The sequence below is a fragment of the Larimichthys crocea genome, chromosome VIII (assembly GCF_000972845.2).
Source record: "Larimichthys crocea isolate SSNF chromosome VIII, L_crocea_2.0, whole genome shotgun sequence".
Classification (NCBI taxonomy): Eukaryota; Metazoa; Chordata; class Actinopteri; family Sciaenidae; genus Larimichthys; species Larimichthys crocea.
The window spans coordinates 15229504-15249471 of record NC_040018.1 but is presented as its reverse complement, the minus strand read 5'-3'; the positions used below and the strand labels follow the sequence as shown (position 1 = coordinate 15249471).

General features: G+C 37.6%; 2 protein-coding genes across 3 annotated transcripts; both read right to left on the bottom strand.

Annotated features, from left to right (window-relative positions):
* Positions 1 to 75: 75 nt before the first annotated feature.
* def8 (differentially expressed in FDCP 8 homolog) lies at positions 76 to 10786 on the bottom strand. Of its 2 annotated transcripts, XM_010741528.3 has the most exons (12): positions 10613 to 10786; positions 9565 to 9687; positions 6718 to 6812; positions 6417 to 6566; positions 5208 to 5349; positions 4593 to 4757; positions 4226 to 4353; positions 3486 to 3599; positions 3065 to 3145; positions 2417 to 2557; positions 2130 to 2239; positions 76 to 1727 (listed from the first exon to the last, which is right to left on the bottom strand). In XM_010741528.3, the coding sequence occupies exons 2-12, from the start codon at positions 9671 to 9673 to the stop codon at positions 1640 to 1642; spliced, it is 1323 nt and encodes a 440-aa protein (XP_010739830.1). In that variant the 5' UTR covers positions 9674 to 9687; positions 10613 to 10786; the 3' UTR covers positions 76 to 1639. The 2 variants fall into 2 exon arrangements, with proteins under 2 accessions (XP_010739830.1, XP_010739839.1); XM_010741537.3 differs by lacking the exon at positions 10613 to 10786 and having other exon boundaries at positions 9509 to 9612.
* A 5365-nt stretch (positions 10787 to 16151) lies between these two features.
* On the bottom strand, positions 16152 to 17704 carry mc1r (melanocortin 1 receptor). Its single transcript, XM_010741507.3, has one exon. The coding sequence runs from the start codon at positions 17554 to 17556 to the stop codon at positions 16579 to 16581; it is 978 nt and encodes a 325-aa protein (XP_010739809.1). The 5' UTR covers positions 17557 to 17704; the 3' UTR covers positions 16152 to 16578.
* Positions 17705 to 19968: the final 2264 nt, after the last annotated feature.

Genomic DNA, 19968 nt, shown 5'->3' with positions numbered 1-19968 from the left:
GAGCCCAATATGACACAATTCATCCATAAATTAGTGAAATCTGAATTTGACTTCAACACGACACTGCAGCTTTAATGCATTTCATTAGTTTATTCATGCACTACTCCAACATGACTTCCAACAGGACATGGCTTTTACCAACACCATGTGTGTCCATTAGTTTGAAAAAATACAGTACATCATGCTGAAAGATAACACAGCCATAAATCATTATTTTAAAACAAATACTTTAGGTCAACATTTACACATTACCAAAGGTATAACTTAACATCTTTGTCATCCCTGGACAAAATGCGCTGTAAGTACTTTAAGACTGAAACCATTAACATGATGGTAAGTGTATTAAGACGTTTGGATAACAGCTGTATGTAACCTGACAATCTTAGGCACACAATGTTCATAAGTATTCACAACTATTTGCTACACACTGCACTGGACTGAACTGGATTAAACACAGATCAAACTGTCTACAAAGTGTTCACAGTTTTGATGAAAAGGACAGCTCATTTATCTCCCATGTTTCTTTTCTTTTTCAGGTTCGCCATATGACAAAATGTGCCGGTAATGCATGCTTCGATTATATTTCTGCAAATATATGTCTTTATATGTCAAATTAAGGTTTTAATGATTGTATATACACAACCTTTCTTGTCAAACAATTGTCTTGTCAAACAATTGCAAGCCATATAATATTTCCGGTATGTGGCTAATTACAATTAAATTCAAAGGCGGCTTATAGTCTGAGATAAACTATAAATGGAAAACTGATAAATATTGCATTAAGGCTGGCAAATATTTTAAAGATTTTTTTCTAACAGTTCAACTGATTATGACTCTGAAAGGATATTAGGCATGTATCATAAGTGGAGGCTGAGTATAGATCACTTTAGGGACAGTATATGTGAGATAAACTGATGATGTAATATGTTTACAGTTACAGTGATGTTAAGATCACATAGTCTAAGAGATTTGATTAATGTCTTATTGTAAAACTGATTCAATAAACTCATGATGGGAAATGCCAGTTTAACCTTTGAGCATGGGTCTCGATATTTTTAGAACAAAAACATACAGCTGCAAGCTGAAAGGCAAATCTCTGGTTAATATCATTAATGTGATTTAATCTATGAAAGTTGGAGTTACAATCCTTAAAACTCAAAACCATTTCTTTTTTTGTTTGTATATGGCAACCTTAAAGTTTAGTATTCAGCAAAGTTGGCAGTATAGGTTAATGCAGTTGAGGCTTGTAACAGTTAATATACAACTCCTGCATGCATAATCACCTACTTTTCTCTATAGGGCATTTTTTTGTACATTTATACAAGCAGACACACACACTAATACACTCACACAAACACACATACACAGTGTTCAGTACATCCAATTTCAATATGGATTAAAAAGTTGGATAAAAATATATATATGTATATATATATTAATTTCCAAATGGGTTTCTAAGTACCCTGCTTCAGTTAAGTAGTGCACAGGAAGATAAAGACACTACAATATAAACAAATGCACAAATTGAACCAAGGACAAAGACAAGAAGCTAGTCTTCTCTCAGACTTTCTTGATCGAGTAGTGCGCAACATGTGGCAAAGTGCAACATCCAGTAACATCAGGTGGTCCTTTTCCAGAGTTATGCGTCTTTCACATCGTCGTCCTGCTTGCGCTCAGTCATTCTGGCACATCTTGGACAAGTTGTGGAGTTGTCATAGTAACAGTCTCTAAATAAACACATAACAAACACCAACAATTTCATAAAATGTCACATTACTGGTGTCCATTTGGGTCATGTGTTGTTTTTCCTTTAATAGACAGTTGTACTATTTTGCTGTCTGCAGTATGTTGAGCAGGACAAACTCATTAATGCCTTTCTTATTTCGCCTTTATGCAGTTTAATGGTATGCTAACTGCTGAATTTAGACTAGATTAGTCCAATAACTGCATGTCTTTGGGATTACTAGTAGTTCTACTAAAAAGTAGGATAAGCACCATATCAATGCTGAAGCTGTAATATTTTGTACCTGTTACCGCAAAGCTATATATTTTTTTTCAAGTACATTTTAAACTCTAACAATCACATCGTTGGCTGTATTTTCCAGTCCGACTGCTTGATGGAGACTAACCTGTGGAAGACTGCAGAGCACTCATGGCAGACTGAGGTGTGACTGTCAAAAGGGAACAGGATGTCTCCTTCCTTACAGAGCTCACACACAAATCCTTTGGCCTGACAACGCTACACACACACAGAAAGGGACAGAAAGTTTAATGGAGATAATACCTTTTCTACTCCTTTAGTAAGCAATACAATTGTAAAAGATTGCAAATTATGCGTGATTCATGAACAGGCAACAACATTACTGACATAGAGAAGTCATTAAAATGGTTACTTGCGCTTCACGTATGAGCTCACCTCACAGTCTAGTTTGATGTGCTTAGCAAATGTGGTGTGGATCTCTGTGAGGGAACAGCTGAGTCTGCCACTGGAGATGTCAATCAAATCCTGTAGTGAGTACATGTCATCGTTCTCCACAAAGTGCTGCCGGTCTTGTAGCTGGGGATCACAAATACAAAAAATATACAAAGAAATGTATATACCACAAGACACAGGCTAACCGAGGAAAAAGATACTGAATAATTAATAGTGTTTAATCAATAAAACACTTTTACATTAATAAATATGGTCTAAAATAGTTTCTTCAAAATGTTTGTCAACATATATTAAACATATTTTTCTGTCTGTTGGAAAGCCTTTTTAAAAATTTCACAAATACCACATTCTGAAATAGTAGAAAGAAAAATAATAAAAAAGGTATTACTACTATGATACTGGACTGTAAAAATGTACAGTATTTTTTATATACATAATAAACACACAAAGTGTCTCAATATTACATCCTGAACCCTTCCGAGTGCAGCGCCAACTCTCCACTTCCACCACATGGTGGTGCTGTTGTAACATATTACTTATTAGTCACGTATCGTCACATATATGTGACACCTAAAATGCAACACTGAAAAGTCAGTTTAGTGGTGCTGGATATTGTAAACTAATGCTGACCTGTAGTAATAGCCGAGCCTCCATGGCCTCCTTACAGGTAATAAAATAGGGTTTCATCAACAGAATGTCTTGACGGAGTTTCTGTAAAGGAAAACACACACGCACACTTTTGTCAGCCTCTCTTGATGCACAGAGCCGCAGTTGATTTTCCATCCCAATGCATGTGCTTACAGTACTCCATAGAAATGCTGTTTCATTTTCAGAATAATAGCACCTGACACAAAACATAGTGACGACATAATGCATGGATGCTTTGGGTGACAGTAACTGTGAAGAAGTCATTTAACCATTTAGTATAATGGTTATTGTTGAGAAGGCATTTCAGGCTAAAGCTGAGGACACAGCTGTCAACGTACCTCAGATTCCACAATTTCTTGCAGGATCTTTACCTATGCCAATAAAATAAAGCGAAGCTACCCACCCTTATCTCGACCAATTCCTCCACAAAGTTGAATAGCAGCGGGTTGATCTCCTTCAGCTTCAGCACAGGTCGTGAGATCATCAGGGCCAGATAGCGCATTGAGGAGCGACAAACCTGAAAAAGAGACGCAGTGTCAGAAAAAAAAAAAAGACTGAACATGCCCACATGCACTCACTCATACCCTTTTTCACAGTGGCATGGTTTAATGCGCTTCATCTGACCTAGATTCACAATCATCATCCTGACCTGGGTTGAACTTGAAAAGGGTCAGATGCTGACTGGCTTTCATAAGCAGGCAACTCTTGCAGGGATGAGAATGTAATTAAATGTTACTGATGTTTAAACAACATTAAGCTGACTCCCCTAGAGAGATTTGGCTAGACTCGAAAAAGCTCCTCTAGAGTCACATAGTAATGAAGTTTTCTTAGGCTGTGTAGCACTCCTCATGACTACTAAACTGACTTCGACATGTAAAACTTGGGCCTGCTTCAGTTAATTTGAACTTCTAGAATATAATTCTGTGCAAATCTGATGTTTATCAGTAACATTTAAGAGTACAGTTGAAGATTTTAGTCTCTTTCAACTTTTAACCTACAATATGAAAGCAGTCTCATCAAACGTGTTAAGTAAACGCACATCATACATATTTTTTGTTTACACCTTGACAAGCGGTCTCGTAGATTGAGATGAAGGGATATTTTTACATGTTGAGCATATTTTGTTAGGCATGTTAAATGTACCTTGCGTGGTTCAAACTCCCAGTTATGGATGACACGAGCTGGCACGATGGCTGTGTCATTCCAGTGGCATGTCATACAGTAATATTGGCCTGTGTAATCACACTGTCTGGCTTCACTCGGCACGCCCCCTATAAGAAAAATATGGCACAGGACAGCCGAACTAAATACATTAGATACACAAGAGAAAATTAATATTTTCTGTAAATAATGTTCAATGCCAAATATGTGCAGCAATTTCTAAGTAACTGTATTCACAACTGTATGCACTCACACATCAAGCAGTTTGATTAGTTCAAATCAGCCTTTTAAATCCTCCGTTTCTCTATTTCTTGTCAAGCATAAACCAACATATCAAATTTAAGCTCACTCAGTGAGATAGGTGTGCGACACTCTGCACATCGGTAGTCCTGGCGGTCAAGTCCGATCTCAGGGCAGATGCTGAGCTCATACTCCGACTGGTGGCTCACCTTTGACCTGACACAGGGCTTGGTGATCATGTTCATACACTTACTATGGCAACGATAATAGCAACCTAGAACAAGAAAGAAACAAGTATGAATGGCTGGTTAATGGATTGTACATGCTGTTGAAAGATGCTTCTAACTGAATTAGGGAAAACTAAATAGAAAAGCTTCAAACTAAAAATATTTAAAGAAACTGAACAGTCTCAGAAATTCTGTTCCATAGTTGTAACTAGCAATCTGACTATTGATGAAGACAGTCACCTTTCCAATTTCTGACTGGCTCAGATCGAAGCACATTTTGACACAACTGTATGCATGTAGAGGGAAGACGTAAAAGTGTGACTGCAAATCAGACGTACCATGTCATGAGCCTGTGCATGAAGCTTCGAGAGATAGACTTAGTATGATCTTGCATGGACAAGCTGTGTACCCTCCTATTTCATGCACAATAAGATGTTTTACAGTTTTGTACTAAAACATGTCCACACTTCTGTACCAGACAATTTAGTGTGTCTCACCTGTGCAGGTATACCAAGTCTGGATAAGGCCCCAGATGATTGTGCTACATTTGTCACAGGTCTGTTTCACACTCTTGCTCTTTTCCTTGGAAAAGCGGTGCTCCAGTAGGATTCTCAGATTAGGTTCATCCTCCTCAGGGTCCTTTAAAGGGACAAAGTGCAAAGACAAAATTCAACAATACACCCAACTTAACGACACACCTTCACATCACCTCCTAGAATAAATAGGTTTTTCCTATTCTATGATGGGTCATGTGTATTTTGCATAAACATTGTGATCTGAAACAATAAATCAGAAATAATAAAATAAATTATTAGAATAACAACAATTATTATGTCTGTTAATGTATGTTCTCCCTCTACAAAAGGGGATGTGGATTCTAAGACATGAAGACAAGTGAATGAATATTTGACCTAATCCATGAACATCATGAGAATGTTCCTTTTAATCATCTCCCACATTACCACGACTTATGCCATAATGTTTGGATTATTTCACATATGTCAGCCTGAAACATTTCCAGCATGCCATGCCAATAAGACATTGGGAGGTGCCCATATATACAAACATCAAAAACACAGAGGCTTGGCCTGGCTGATAAAAAGAAATAAATCAATATACAAAATACCACAGTTCCTAAATGACTCAGATAATCACTAACATTCAATGGTGGGGGTGGGGGGGTCCAGATGTAATACTGTACTGAAACTGAGCTGTTTGAAACATGAGAAGCTGTTGCAGGAAGTTGCTGATCGCCACAAAACTTGTTTGTCACATTATCTCAAAGAATGTCTGCAATGCTTGCTATCTTTTATCTAGTGCAGGGCAATGGCTAAAATACCTAGTCATCATGGAAGCTGACGAAAGCCTTTATTTGAAATGTCTTGTAACTTAGCACACGATAGGTCCAGGAGGATATCTTTTACAATACCTCTCTGACACTGAGCCCCATACACATAATTTCTCAGTTTTAGACCAATTACAATACATTTTCAATTATCCTCCAAAAATATTGCATTGATTAATTGCAGAAGTACTTGAATGCAGTGTTGAGTTTAAAGAAATGCAAAGAAAAGAAACAGACGATTACAAGTAAAATGAGTCAGTTATGAATTTCTTTGAATTGTGACTGATCATCCCACTGAGTCATCACCAACAACTTCCAACAACTATGTTATGCGCTTTTCCTTTCACTCCTCAGTTCAAACCTTTAGCTCCTGCAGTTTGAGACGAAGGTGGATAAGTTTCACCACGGTGTCCTTCTGTCTCTCTGAGTGTTCTGGCAGCTCCAAGATCAGCTTTTTACATTCCTCTATGGCCAGTTTCAGCTGTTCAATGTCAGATGCCACAAAGGAACCCTGTAAAAGGGAACAAACAAGAAAAAAAAGCAAGTTTCAACATACAGTAAATAGAATAGGAAGTACCACTTGCGGTTTTACAATATAAAACTTTTTGCATGGAAAGGTTATTTGGAATTGGTGTGCACAGCAGAAATGACACTTTACTTACCATAGGTCTTGAGAAGTGGTCCTCAGCTAGGCCAAGGTCCATGGTCCGATCTAAGCTGTGGGTTCTGGTCCCAGAGAAGAGCTCAGGTCTCGCTTCTAAAAAAGAAAAAAAAAGAGGGCAACGTGGCATAAAGCACTGTTTTGCTTGTAAGAATACACACTGGTCTGGCAAGTCCACTCAGTCATGCATGCTAATTTCACACACATGACTCTGGGCACTGAAAACAGTTGTAGCAACTGTGAGGCCCCCTTAGGAAGTCTAGAAGAAAAACAAAAGCTCATAATGGACAACCGAAGGACTCACAGATAATTGTCTTATCAGTTCTGGTAATGTGTAACCAAGCAGCTGACAAGACAGACTCCTACTGTGTTATTAAAACCGCTGCTCACAAAGATGAATGAACTTTGAAGTGCTGATCACTTTTACATTTACATGTTTACAAACAATCTATAATCATTCACATAGTAAACTTAAGAAAAATTAAAAAAATCACAGAGCTAACATTTTCTTCTTTATGAGAATATCTACTGCTTCTCCAACTATAATTGTTTCATCTGCAGTACATGTGTATGAGTATGTGCATGTCCATGTTATGTGCAATGACGAATATGAAATGACTCTGATCCTTATTAATCACATGCCTTAAACTATTGGTCTATTAATCATCATTACATAGGTCAATGATCTACAGGAGACACTGCAATTTTAGGAGATGCATAGAGTGGTTACTACACTTACTTACTAATACCTTATAAAGTTGTTATAACAAACTCATTACCAGACTAATGCCTATAAATATACAGCAGACACGGAGCAACGTATTCATCTATGTCTTAGCTCTGTTTTGGTCTCCTGAGAAATACACCTGGCTTTTAATCACTAAATACTCCACTGTGTTTAGCAGCTAATTGCTAACTTTGCCTGGCATTTCGTGCTGGATAGCACACATGGATGTATCATCCATAAAATATTGATGAGTGCAACTTAAACAGAATGTGGGACCAGAGGCTTAAACTAGAATGAATATACAGCAAGATAACACACAACTTGGAGTAACTAAGGAATATTGCATTATGTGTATTATATTAAGAGGACAGCACAATTTGTGCAGTTTAAAGTAATCCAATAAAATATCATTGTGATAAATTGTACCTTAATACAATATACTGTTCTTGTTAAATCTGTGTAGCATCAATAATTTTATTTGTTTGTTTATATGAAAAATATTTTAAAGGGAGAAAGGAGACAACTAAATTAAAAATTGCAACATTTACAGTACATAGTCAACCAATGTCTACATATCAGATAAAAACTGTGCCAGACTGTTGCCAGACTTAATGGGCACACACTAATCATACCTACTAGATGTCAGCATCGTTTAACATAATTATTATGTATGATGACTGATATTTGACTGATGGCTCATTTTAAAAAAATAAAATCTTGCAAAATGATGCTGAGGTAACTAAAAATGAGTGAGGACTTTAAACAAACATGAAAAGATAAACATTCCTTACATTAATAGTCTTTCGAATGACACATAGTAACAAACTTGCTCACCAGCTTACTGAAAAATGCAGACAAATGTGGTTATTACCTGCATACACGTCAGAACAAAACATGTTGAGTGAATTCAGCTTCTCAGTGCCCGACAGAGACAAAGGACAATGAAGCAGAAAAACAGAGATGACACCAGTGACTTCAGCTCAGCTTACAGTGTGTGTCTCAAAACACTTCCACTCTCCTAAAATTCTAAAACACAGGAAGTGTTACAAAAGTGCTGCTTACACTTATGCTTTTCATTTCCCCTGGTGCAGCCACAGTTTCCAACTTCCTTTTCCACGGTGTTACTGACAACAGTGCAGTGTGCCTGTTCTTTAAGTATACAGATCTGTTCTAGATGAGATTAAAAAAAGGTTTAACCCAAAACTAAATATTTGAGGGAAATAAGTACACCCATACAGTGAGTGAGCCATAGCAACGTGACTTAAGCACCAAGGTGCCTTGGTGTATTCGGGACTGCAGCAAGTTATGTCTGCAAGTAAATGACATTTTCAAAAGCAGGAACCGTGATCCCAAAAAACACCTCCCATAGCAGCATCGATCTGTTTAGTAATGTCAAGAAAACAACAGATAACTAAAATATTTGAAAAGAAATATTTTTAACTAATATTTTTTGCAAGGACTGAGCCTTTGCACATGATGGCCTATTTTTGTCCTTATCCTAATGATCCTACTGCAAACAACCCAAGAAGAGCTGTGTATTGTATCCTCCACGTGACAGACCACAGGCAGTTAAATAAAATCCTAAGCAGACATCTTTTCAGAGCAAAACAGAACACTGAACTAATGACAGGATGTCAGAGTAGGCTAGTCACACTTCCTAGCCAAAGTGAAAATATGCATCATTAAGCATGGAGACGAGAGGCCTTAATTACTCATCTTGACACATTTTATCGATGCACATGATGCCAGCAATAAATTTATGGAATGTTCCATAAAACAACAAGTGTGCAGTTCGATACCGTGAAATGTAGCATATGACATATCAGTGATAATGCTTTCAGCCAGCTTTTTCTTCACAAGGTCTTTGTGAGCGCTACAGAAAATAAATAAACCAGTTAAGGAGTTGTGAAGCCCGGTATAAGCTGCTGGCAGTCGGTAAACTTAGTTTTGATTTTACCCTGAGGGGCCTTGTAGTGCTGATGACTCCAAACCTGTCCACTGACTTCATGTTTACCTCCTTGTAAGTGATAATGTAGAGTACCCGTGAAGTGAAATCATATCCTACATTGCGTCATGATGGCTGCATCATGATCCGCTTGTAGGACCTTTGTCAAACTGTACCATGCTGTGGGGGAGTCTTGCCACCTTGGGGACCATCTTCTTCTTCACCACGATCAAAGGGATTGAGGCGGGTTTGGCGGAAAAGCGCAAGTCTCTCATCATACTCCATTTCACCGGCTACATCTAAAAAAGGAAGACAAAACACATTAGTCACCCACATGAATTTCTCTTCTATGTTTCTGAATTGTGGCACAGTCATTGCTTAATGGAGGTCACATAGCTAATGTGTCTGCACAACTGTTTCTTGGTTCAGTGGCGCTGTTGTAAACACATATTTTCATCCTGGTTTTAGATAGATAGATAGATAGATAGATAGATAGATAGATAGATAGATAGATAGATCCACGAGGGAAAATTCTTGTATTGCAGTTGCAAATACAAGTATTACAAACACAATAATACAGGCATACAATATGTATGAAAAGACACAAGGGAGATCAAATAACTAGTTTTATCACAGTATAAATGCAATTTAAGTTTAAGAACATATTGTTCTATCCATGTAAGAAATATACAAAGAATATAACTACTTTCACAGGCTGACTAGTGTCCCTTTGACACTAGTAAGATGACTTTTACGCCTCTTATTTGCAAATGCAAAGCCTGGAGACAGCTAGTTTCACAGCCCTCAGAGTCAATGTGCTCTGTTCACATGGACAATATCAACACTGTCACTTGGCAGCAACGCGGGTTAACAGGAAGTCAGTGATGGGGACATTTAATTCACCGTTTGTGAAATAGTTTGCCACAGATTTGTTTCACTGAGCTCAGCACAAAGACAGAAAACAAAACTGCAGCCCCCGGGGGACGATGTGAGCACCAGCCTCGCCTCATCGACTGCGACCAATCAGGTCTGCTGTTGACAAAGCGGTAACCTCGGTCAGATCGATTAAACACGTCGGATACTGAACACGGTTACAGCCGAGATAAAAAAACACACACATGAACATCAGTGCACAGATGTCAGCAGCCTGCTAACGTTAGCTCGCTGGTTAGCTTTAAAAACAGTGTTTGGTGCTAATGGTAGCTCCGCTCGCGGCTCGCTCACCCCGTTGTTGTCCTCACGTGTCACCGGAAGCTGTCCGAGGCTGTAAAATAAAAGTTTTATGGTTGAAGGTTGTTGTGAATAAAACAGATCTCCCCGTGTTGTTTTGTCTCTGTCATCAGCAACATCACAAGCCAACAAAAAAGCGTCAAGTCATCCATTGTTTAAATGGCCTGTTTCCGGCTAGGTTTTTCAAAATAAATCATTTCGTAACAACAATGCAGTAGGATTGTGTGATTAATGTGAGGAAAATAACAATGCTTTCGATCACTTATCTGTACTTAATGAAAATGTAGACATGATTCTTTTGCCTTATGTTTAAATATTCAACTACATTAACTTTAATAGTAATATTTGATGCTTTTACTTTGAAAATAAACCTACCTTATGTTCTGTCTCTGTTCTCATTCAATGAAATATGAACTTCCTCAGAGATGTAGAAATATAACCTTCAAAGTGTAGGCTCCATGTCATGGAAGGACTTTTCTTTCCTTTAATGTATTAAAGGAACATCTAATAATCGCTGTTTATTGAATTATGACATAGTGTAATCAATAAAGGAGCAGATCATTTCCTGAACCCTTTGTCTAACTAACAGAATAGTAGACCTGGCTTACTTGCTAGTGAAAATAGTCATTAATTACAATAATGTGTTTCTGTGTCTACAAATATCTAGTGTCACAGTTATGAAAGCAGCCTTAAGATAAGGAAGCATTAGTTTCCTCTGCAAGCAATTCCATGTCAAACTGTATGTTTTGAGCTGTGACGTTTCCTGAGCTTAAGCAGGGATGAAACACTTTTAAAACTCCTTCTTCAATATCAAAACATGGCTACTTAATACTAGGTATATTGGCTACTATTTTAAGGCACTTTAAGCACTACAAATCATCCGCTCCTCTCATTCTCAGAGACTATATTTAACGTGAGTATTGGTGATGTCACTGACCTAAACTGTTTGTAAGATAAAACATCAACTCATTACAGCAAATATAGTATGCATGGTTTACGATACATTCATAAAATCACACCACTATGTCATATTGTCTGTCAATTAAATTTGAAATAAACTGAAATTTGATCATTCAGAGCAACTATTTATATTAGTTCTGGCATATGTCTATGACTTATGAAACACTGAGTACAGAGCTACAACAAACAGGTTTATCTTGGAGCTTTGTAAATGAAAATGCTCTAAAAACTCTCAACTGAATATGAGCAAATAACAAAAAAGAAAGTGTTCAATTTACAGGGAATGTTAAGTTTATGCATAAATGTGCATTAATAATAATATTCTTTTGAGAACATAATTCATATCACTGTTTTTCACATCAGTGCTTATATAACAAAAATACTGACAATCATGTCTGTCTTTGTCTGAAAGTCCTGCGGGGTCACGAAGAAGACATTACATTCAAAATCAATGTAAAGCTCAATGGTTCAATGTAAAGCCAACCGACTCAACCTGTGAGACAAAGAGTCAAATTGCACACAGATGCACCATTCAGTGTAGAAAAGTCAAGTGAGGACATTTTGTATGATGGCAGCAGCCTTATCAGAATCAGCATGATAAAAACTACTCTTGGGGTCTTACGTTTTTTTCTGTTTCAGTATTTCAGGCTACATTTATCTTTTTAGGAAGTCAGTCTTAGTTTATTTAAATATATTTTATTTGTGTTCACCCCTGAGGGTGAGAGCCTTGGTTTCTGGTCATATGGATAACTTTGGGTCATTGTAACTTGAGTGTGTTTGTTGTTTGAACTTCAGCTGTGGAGATTCAAACAGAGCTGCATTGTGCAGCTAAATGAAGGAAGAAGTCACAATCTTAACTGTAAACATGCTGCTCCCTGGAAATAATGCAGTCACACTTTGGTCATCTTTTGAGCTAATCAACAATAATTACAGTCAAGTGGCGTCCCTATGCCATGTCTATGTCTGCTTCCTTATTTATTATTTTATTTACGACAGTGATGGAACATTTTTAGAAACACAACATTTTTGTCCCCCTCTGTTCTCTGATAATCATCCAGGATGTAATGTCAATCAATTAGACTCTTCTGCACACATGGAGGACCAACACTGACTTTTTTTGTGAAATAATTTAATAAAAATATAGTAATAGTAATATACTGGCCAAAAGTAACAATTCTGGGCGGCAGTAGCACAGTCCATCGGGACTTGGCTTGGTAACCGGGGGGTGGCCGTTCAAGTCCCGCGTGGACCAAAATATGGAAGGTGGACTGGTAGCTGGAAGGGTGCCAGTTCACCTCCTGGGCACTGCCGATGTGCCCTTGAGCAAGGCACCGATCCCCCCAAAACTGCTCGCTGGGTGCTTCTCAGGGGGGCTGCCCATCACTCCACCATCTCTCCCCAACTGCATGTCTATGAGCCCTTGTACTGCATGTGTGTGTCTGGGTTAAAATGCATGTAACATATAAAAAATAGAGTGTAAAAAGAATTTCCCCATTGTGGGATTAATAAAGTATATCTTCTTCTTCATAATAATAATAATAATATAAATAAAATATATATTCAGTAATTTAAACATTTATTCATGAAACTTTGAAAAATGAAAATGTATAAATTCATTTGTAATTTTGTTTGGCAATTGATTTATGTAGTAATTTAATTAAAATGTAATTGTAAATTTATTTCATTTTGGAATATTCAGGTAAGGTCTTGTCCTCCATGGTCTTAAACATATCAGCTCTCAAGTACATGGACTGCATCATTTTTCACAAAATATGTTTTTCAGTTTATGTGTGGAAGTTATTATTAATACAAACAACTGCTCTTGCTGTACATAATTAATTAATTAAACATATCACATACTGTTAATATCTGATGATGAGATGAGTTGCACCCATACTGGATTTTTTATTTTTTATTTTGTATTTTTTTTTATTTCTTCAGTTCATAGGAACTATGAAATATGATAAAGATACTAAATGTATGAATTTCTCTCTTGAATCCAGGATGATGATTGATATTTGTTCTCATTGGAAATCCCCTTCCCCTCAATGATGTTATTTACAGCACAGTAACTGAACTTGATCATGAGTTTAAAACTGAGCATTTCAAAAACGTCTCTGTTGTGTTATATATCAATGGACCCTCTGTCTGCTGAGAGCAAATGTTGTATTGCACATTGTTTTCTATGAAATAAAAAAAGAAGTGTTCATGTTGCATGTAAATGAGTTCAAAGACGTGATTAAATTTGTGCCCTCTGTCTCGAGTTATATCGCAGAGATTCTTGTAAAGGTGTTGTGAATTGAGACTTTTACATCTGTATCCACAATCAGAAGCCATAATTTGATAAAGGTGGTACTTGCACAGCCATTTCCTAGAAAAAAATTCGAACTCTTATCTTGTTAGCATTCATACTGTATGAATGAAGCATTTGATTTGAATATTTGGCCTTTAAAGAACTAAAACAACCTGCTAACTAAGCATAATCATATTGGAGGAGTGAACAATACTAATACTTCTGTTCATCATTAACTTACCACAAGCTTTATTATGATCTCTTTATTTGGGACAAATAGATAACATGTAAACAATTCCAGGGATTAAATATAACATACATTCCTTCTATGGTCAAATTTAATTTACATAGCCCAAAATCACAATTTGCCTTAGGCAGATTTACAATCTCTACAGCTTGCAACACCCTATATCCATTGACCCCAGTTTCAGATATGGAAAACCTCCCCCCATAATACCCTTTAAACAGGTCAAAATGGAAGAAACCTCTAGAAGTGCCACAGAGAGGGAATCTTTTGCCCAGGACAGACATGCAACAGATGTAAAAAAAAAACAAAAAAAACTGTAAATCGTTTGCTGTTTTACTAAGTTTCAGTGCATACTGCAGTTGTCTTTTTATACATATATACATATACCTACAGCATTTATAATATGTGTTGTTTAACCAGGTTCACTAGAGGATATAGGCCTACCAAAGCACTGTGTGCAACAGTCTCATTACTTTTAATACAAAGCTTTATGTAGCGGATACCTGACAACCATACTGTATATTCACTCCAACACCACAAAGAAGAAAATACAGATTGACTGAAAGTTATGTGACAAAAATGCAGTTACAAATAAATAAAAGTAAAATACAGTAAGTTAGAATTTTAAATCAATAGAAAATATCAGTGAATTCAGTGATAACCATGGGGACTTACTCAGCAGCAAATTCTCTGGCAGGAATTATTCAAGTACAGTGTACAACAGTCTACATTAATGTCAGTATTAACATGTATATTTCACATTACATGGTAGCCATTATCTAACCAGTGCAGTTTGATTATTTATCATGGGATCTGTGAGTCTTTTTGGCTTAATTTGGTAACATCTGTGTCAAAGCACTTCTGTTGTGTGAGAGAAAAAGAATATACATTTCTGAATTACAGACATGTTGTATTTCAGTTTTTCTATAGGAGTCTAAAATATAATATGTAACATATATATTACAACAAATCCTAGGATCAATATAGAGGATATTATAGGATACATGAAATAGAATGTTTAAAAATAGTAAGCTTATATTCAGAGCCACAGGTTGTATCTTGAAGTACATTTCAGGACAATTTAATCAAATAAAATTGTTATAATATATATATATATTTGCTGGACTTTTGCGTCTGCACCAGACATAAAAGTATTAATTGCTGTAGTAGCAAAAACCTCCTCACCTGACATTAATATCTCGCTTGGAGCAGAAATCAGGCTCATCCAAACCTTTTTTAGGCACAGAACCACACCAAACTTCCTGAAATATAATTTCGGCATGCCTTCTTTCATAAACCATCGTATGCCCTGGGCATTAGGCCTATCAAACGAGGCCGTTCATGTGGTTTTGCTTTTTTCTTTAGTCATCCGGATATTTAATTCACACACAACCCCACAGAAACAGACAACATGCAACATGGGTTTATATCATTTCTCTTATTTCATATATTTCCTGCTCTTTTTCCCCACGCTTGAACAAATTATCCTGACCAATTCATTGCTAAATGAAACAAAATGTCTGTTTCAGCTCAAATTAATTAACATCATTAGAATTAACGCTTTTTTTTTTCGTTGATGCGATGCGGAAATATTTTGATTATGTTAACAGTAAAGCATGAATGCAAGGGAGCAAGGGAGGAAGTCACAGGGCCTGGACATAAAAATCATTTAATACAAGATCTCACGTGGTAATTACACGCCACAATATATTTAAAGCGTCGCATGCCAAAGATTATTTAGTTAAGCTTCCTAAAAAAAGAACCAACTTCTGGCTAAATGCATTTGTTCAAGGTTATTTCAAAGGAGAATATCCTATAAACAATGGGGAGGCTCACCAAGACAAAATGATGTGTCCAGTCCAATAGGATTAAAAAAAAACTACACTGCACTAACATTCAGTTCTAATATAATAAAAGAAGAAATTCAGCTCAGAGATATATTTGAACATATTTCCAGTGCGGATTTTCACTTTCTTTGCTTCATTACATAAAAAAAAATGTTTTTAAAGAGAGTTAAGACAGATCACATATTTGGACCAACAGAAAGAGACAAAACAAGCTGATCTACAGAAGAGATAACTTTTGATTTGTTTAACAAGAACAAAATGATTGTCAGTACTACAGTTTAGTCCAGATTTAGTTTAGAAAGTCAATATTGGATTAAATGTTCCAGATATTTTCGCAGTGCATGAACACAGTGGCGTAACGCAACAATAAATAAACCAAAATAAAAGTGAAGCCCATGTGTGGAAAAAGTCATCAAATCCATACTGATATGTTTTAAAAGAGATGCAATTTTTTTTTTATGTGCAGTGTCGCGCACCATCATGTTCTGCCATTTCAAGCATGCATCAGTCCCGGCTTACTTCAGCTTCTGACACAATGTCCACTCAGGAAAAAGAGGTAGCCGACATTATTGATATCCTGATGCTCTCGTTTTCATCTTAAATGCATCCGGTGTCACACACCGAAGCACCAAGAACACAGGACCAGCTCCTGTAAGGTTTTACGCAGCTCCTGACTGCGGTACGCGTAGATGAGCGGATCGATGAGCGAGTTACAGATGATGAGGATGAGGAAAAGATTAAAATTTCGGAAGAAACAATTGCAGAAGGGGCTAGTTGGGCAGGTGAGAATGAGAATAAGGTGGAGGAAGAAGGGACCCCAGCATAAAATGAAGACTCCAAGCAGGATGGTGAGGGTAATCGCTCCCTTCATGTTTGTGGACTGGCGCCTGCTTTTGTGGAAGGCCATGATGCGCCGGGAGTGCACGTGCGCCAGGATAAACATGTGCAGGTACAAAACAGCGTTAAACACCAGAGTGGTGCAGAAGAAGGTCACGAGGCACACGATGACGGCGTTGTCCGTGTGGTATACGATGAAGAGGATGCTGGAGGTGATGCTGGCCAGCCACACCACTACGATGATGGTGACGGCGCGCTGCGTTGTCATGATGCTGTGATAGCGCAGCGCGTAAAAGATGGTGATGTAGCGATCCGCGGCGATGGTGCACAGAAAGGAGAGCGAAGAGACCACGGAGCTACAGATCATCACGTCGATGACGTTGTCCAGGTGGCGCAGCATGCCAGGTTGTACGTCCAGAAAGCCGTGGTCGCTGAGAAGCATGAATATGGTCTCCACTACGTTGCTGACACTGACCAGCATGTCGGACACGGCCAGGCAGCAGATGAAGTAGTACATGGGCGAATGCAGGTTGCGGTTCTTGTAGATGGCCAGAACAACCAGGATGTTCTCCACTAGGCTGATGATCCCCAGAGCCAGGAAGAGCTCCTGGGGGATACGGATCTGCACGCAGCCCAACGAGTTTCGTTCTCCCGTGGTGAGGTTTGTTTCATTTTCCTCCATAAAGTCATGAAGCGGGGTGAAGTCTATATGAAGGATGGAGGGGTTATGCATGGACCTGTTGGTCATTTCCATGTCTGACCTCTATATAATGACTGACTGGTTTACAGACTGTCCTGTGATGGGAAAAAAAGATCAAGCGACTCGTCCGTGCAGTTGTTCAGTTGCTGAACCCATCAACGTTTCCAAAGATCCAAATCTAAAGCGCCCACTTTAACAACAGTTTAACGCACTGTCAATACTCATTAATGGCTTAAATACTTTATTTAAGCCATTAATGAGCAGGATACTTCTCTGCTGCTGGGGAAACAGTCAAAGCACCAGCAGTCTGGAGAGTTGGCGCGTCTGTCCTTGTAAATAGTTTGTCTCCTTGGCGCAAATCGTTTTCTTTACCATGAGCGCAACTGGTCCAGCATTGAGATCCATAAAATGTCCATCCCAGTCAAAACATTCATGGCTCTCTTCAATCTCAGAAGGATCTCGACACGCATATGCGCTGAACTCCCAGATATCAGTTCAGACCGTTTCAAAGTGTCTTTGGTAGTGCCAGGGATCAAAGACTGTGTCTTGCTTGAACATTTCTCAAAGCGATGCTACATTCTGAAGCTCTTCAGGCGACTCCTCCTCTCACGCAAACGTCAGCTGGACTGCGGCCCTCTGTCAGTAATATGTGACACGCGCGTAATTATGGGGCAAAAAGGAGAGGAAAGCAGGGCGGTGACAGTGTGGATTCAGCCCTGTTCATCTTTTGCCTCTCTACAAGTTTGTTCATATAAATACTATAACATGTACGATGAAAATACAAAACGCATACTTAAGTATAACTTAACTATTACATGGTATGATGCAATCATTAACGCAGTATGTTATGAACGCCTGTTGATCACCACTACAGTGTTTAGTTCATCATCAGTTAATCAGTTAAGGAATGTTAACTCGGGTTACTTCATGCATGAACTGAAATAAAGTGATATATGATTAAATGAACTATTTTCTAGTTCCAAAAAAGTTCTGAAAGTTTCTTAGAAATATGAAACTTTGATTTTAATTCAACTGGTCATCAGATACAAACAGTTACATAATACACATAGTTATATAAACTATTATATAACTGAAATCCAGCAAACTTGGTCCATATCAATTCTGTAACTGTGAACTGTGAATCAACATTCCTGAGCTAATGATTTGTTTACATTCAGTAACTAATGATCTAATCACATAAAGCTTGAATAGCAACTTTTGATATTCTGTAGAAATCACCATGGACACAGAGGATACAAAGCCAGTCTACTAAGGCATGCATGTTAATTACAATCAACCCATGTTCGAGATTAAGTAATTCCTGAAAGAAACATGTCTATGGACTGGACACAATGTTCCTGAAAAGGTTTAATAGGCATTTGTCTGGTCCAATATGCTAACAATATATCCATTAATGAAGGGGTCTTTCCAAGAGCATGCTACAACAACAGATATAATAAGACCTCATTAGAAAACAGTTACAAGGTCTATTAGCTTAGTAACTATGATGTCAAAGGTAACTGAAAGATATGAAGCAGATCATCTTACAGGCCACCATAAGAACAGCCCTTTTAGATTTTAGATCTAACCGTTCAATGGAAACTACTAACTGCTTTCTCCTGGAAAATATGAAATCTAAACTAGATAAGTTGGATAGTTGGAACCATATTATTAGATCTGAAGAAAGCCTTTGTCACTATGGTTCATTTTGTTCTTCTTGCCAAGTTTTCAAAGGTCAACTTCTTCCATAATGTTATTGAAACGATGCAATCCTATTTGGAAGGCAGAGCACAGAGAGCGATGATAAATAGTGACTGTCATCAGCCCTTTGTTGTGTCGGGGAACCACAGGGATAAATTCTGGGGTTACTGTTACAATGACTATGAGTTTTAAATGCACATAGATGCTAATGTCATCTACATACCAAACATCAAGCCACATGTAAGCTCATGGCAGTGGTGGCCTATGTCACACAGTGGCTTAATAACCACTATTCACATAAACATAGATAAAACAGTTTGTATGTTCTTCATTAAGAGGTCAACAGATATTGTCACACCCAGTGTTGTAAGTTGCAGGGCGGAAGCTGAAACTTGTATCTTATTACAAATATCCTGGTGTAAAAACAGATTCTAACCTTACATGTATATTTATATATACAGCAAAGAAATGTATGAACTGTCCCTGCAGCTTTAAACTCTATAAATACAAAGTCGTTTGGGTCAAATTCTGCAGTAAATATTGTTGTGCCTCAGTCACGCAGACATTAATGCCATTAACAACACTTGTCACTTGTGACTTCAAGGAAGAAATATTTAGTTGAACAAAGCACAGCAAACATACATCTTTCTAAATGTGTCACATATGCGGCTTTACTGACACACAGTGGACCCACACAAATGATGTGGAAAGATCCATAAGGTTGCTTGTAAAAGGCACATTTTATTTACCATAGCTAGAAATATA

Bases quoted from the DNA above. Each gene is read 5' to 3' on its own strand.
- mc1r (XM_010741507.3), bottom strand. From the start codon at position 17,556: ATGGAAATGACCAACAGGTCCATGCATAACCCCTCCATCCTTCATATA.
- def8 (XM_010741528.3), bottom strand. From the start codon at position 9,673: ATGGAGTATGATGAGAGACTTGCGCTTTTCCGCCAAACCCGCCTCAAT. The intron at 5,350-6,416 runs GTTTGAACTGAG...GTCCCTTTAAAG, and splicing joins TCAAACTGCAGGAGCTAAAG to GACCCTGAGGAGGATGAACC. The intron at 4,354-4,592 runs GTGAGCTTAAAT...TTTTTCTTATAG, and splicing joins TCGCACACCTATCTCACTGA to GGGGCGTGCCGAGTGAAGCC.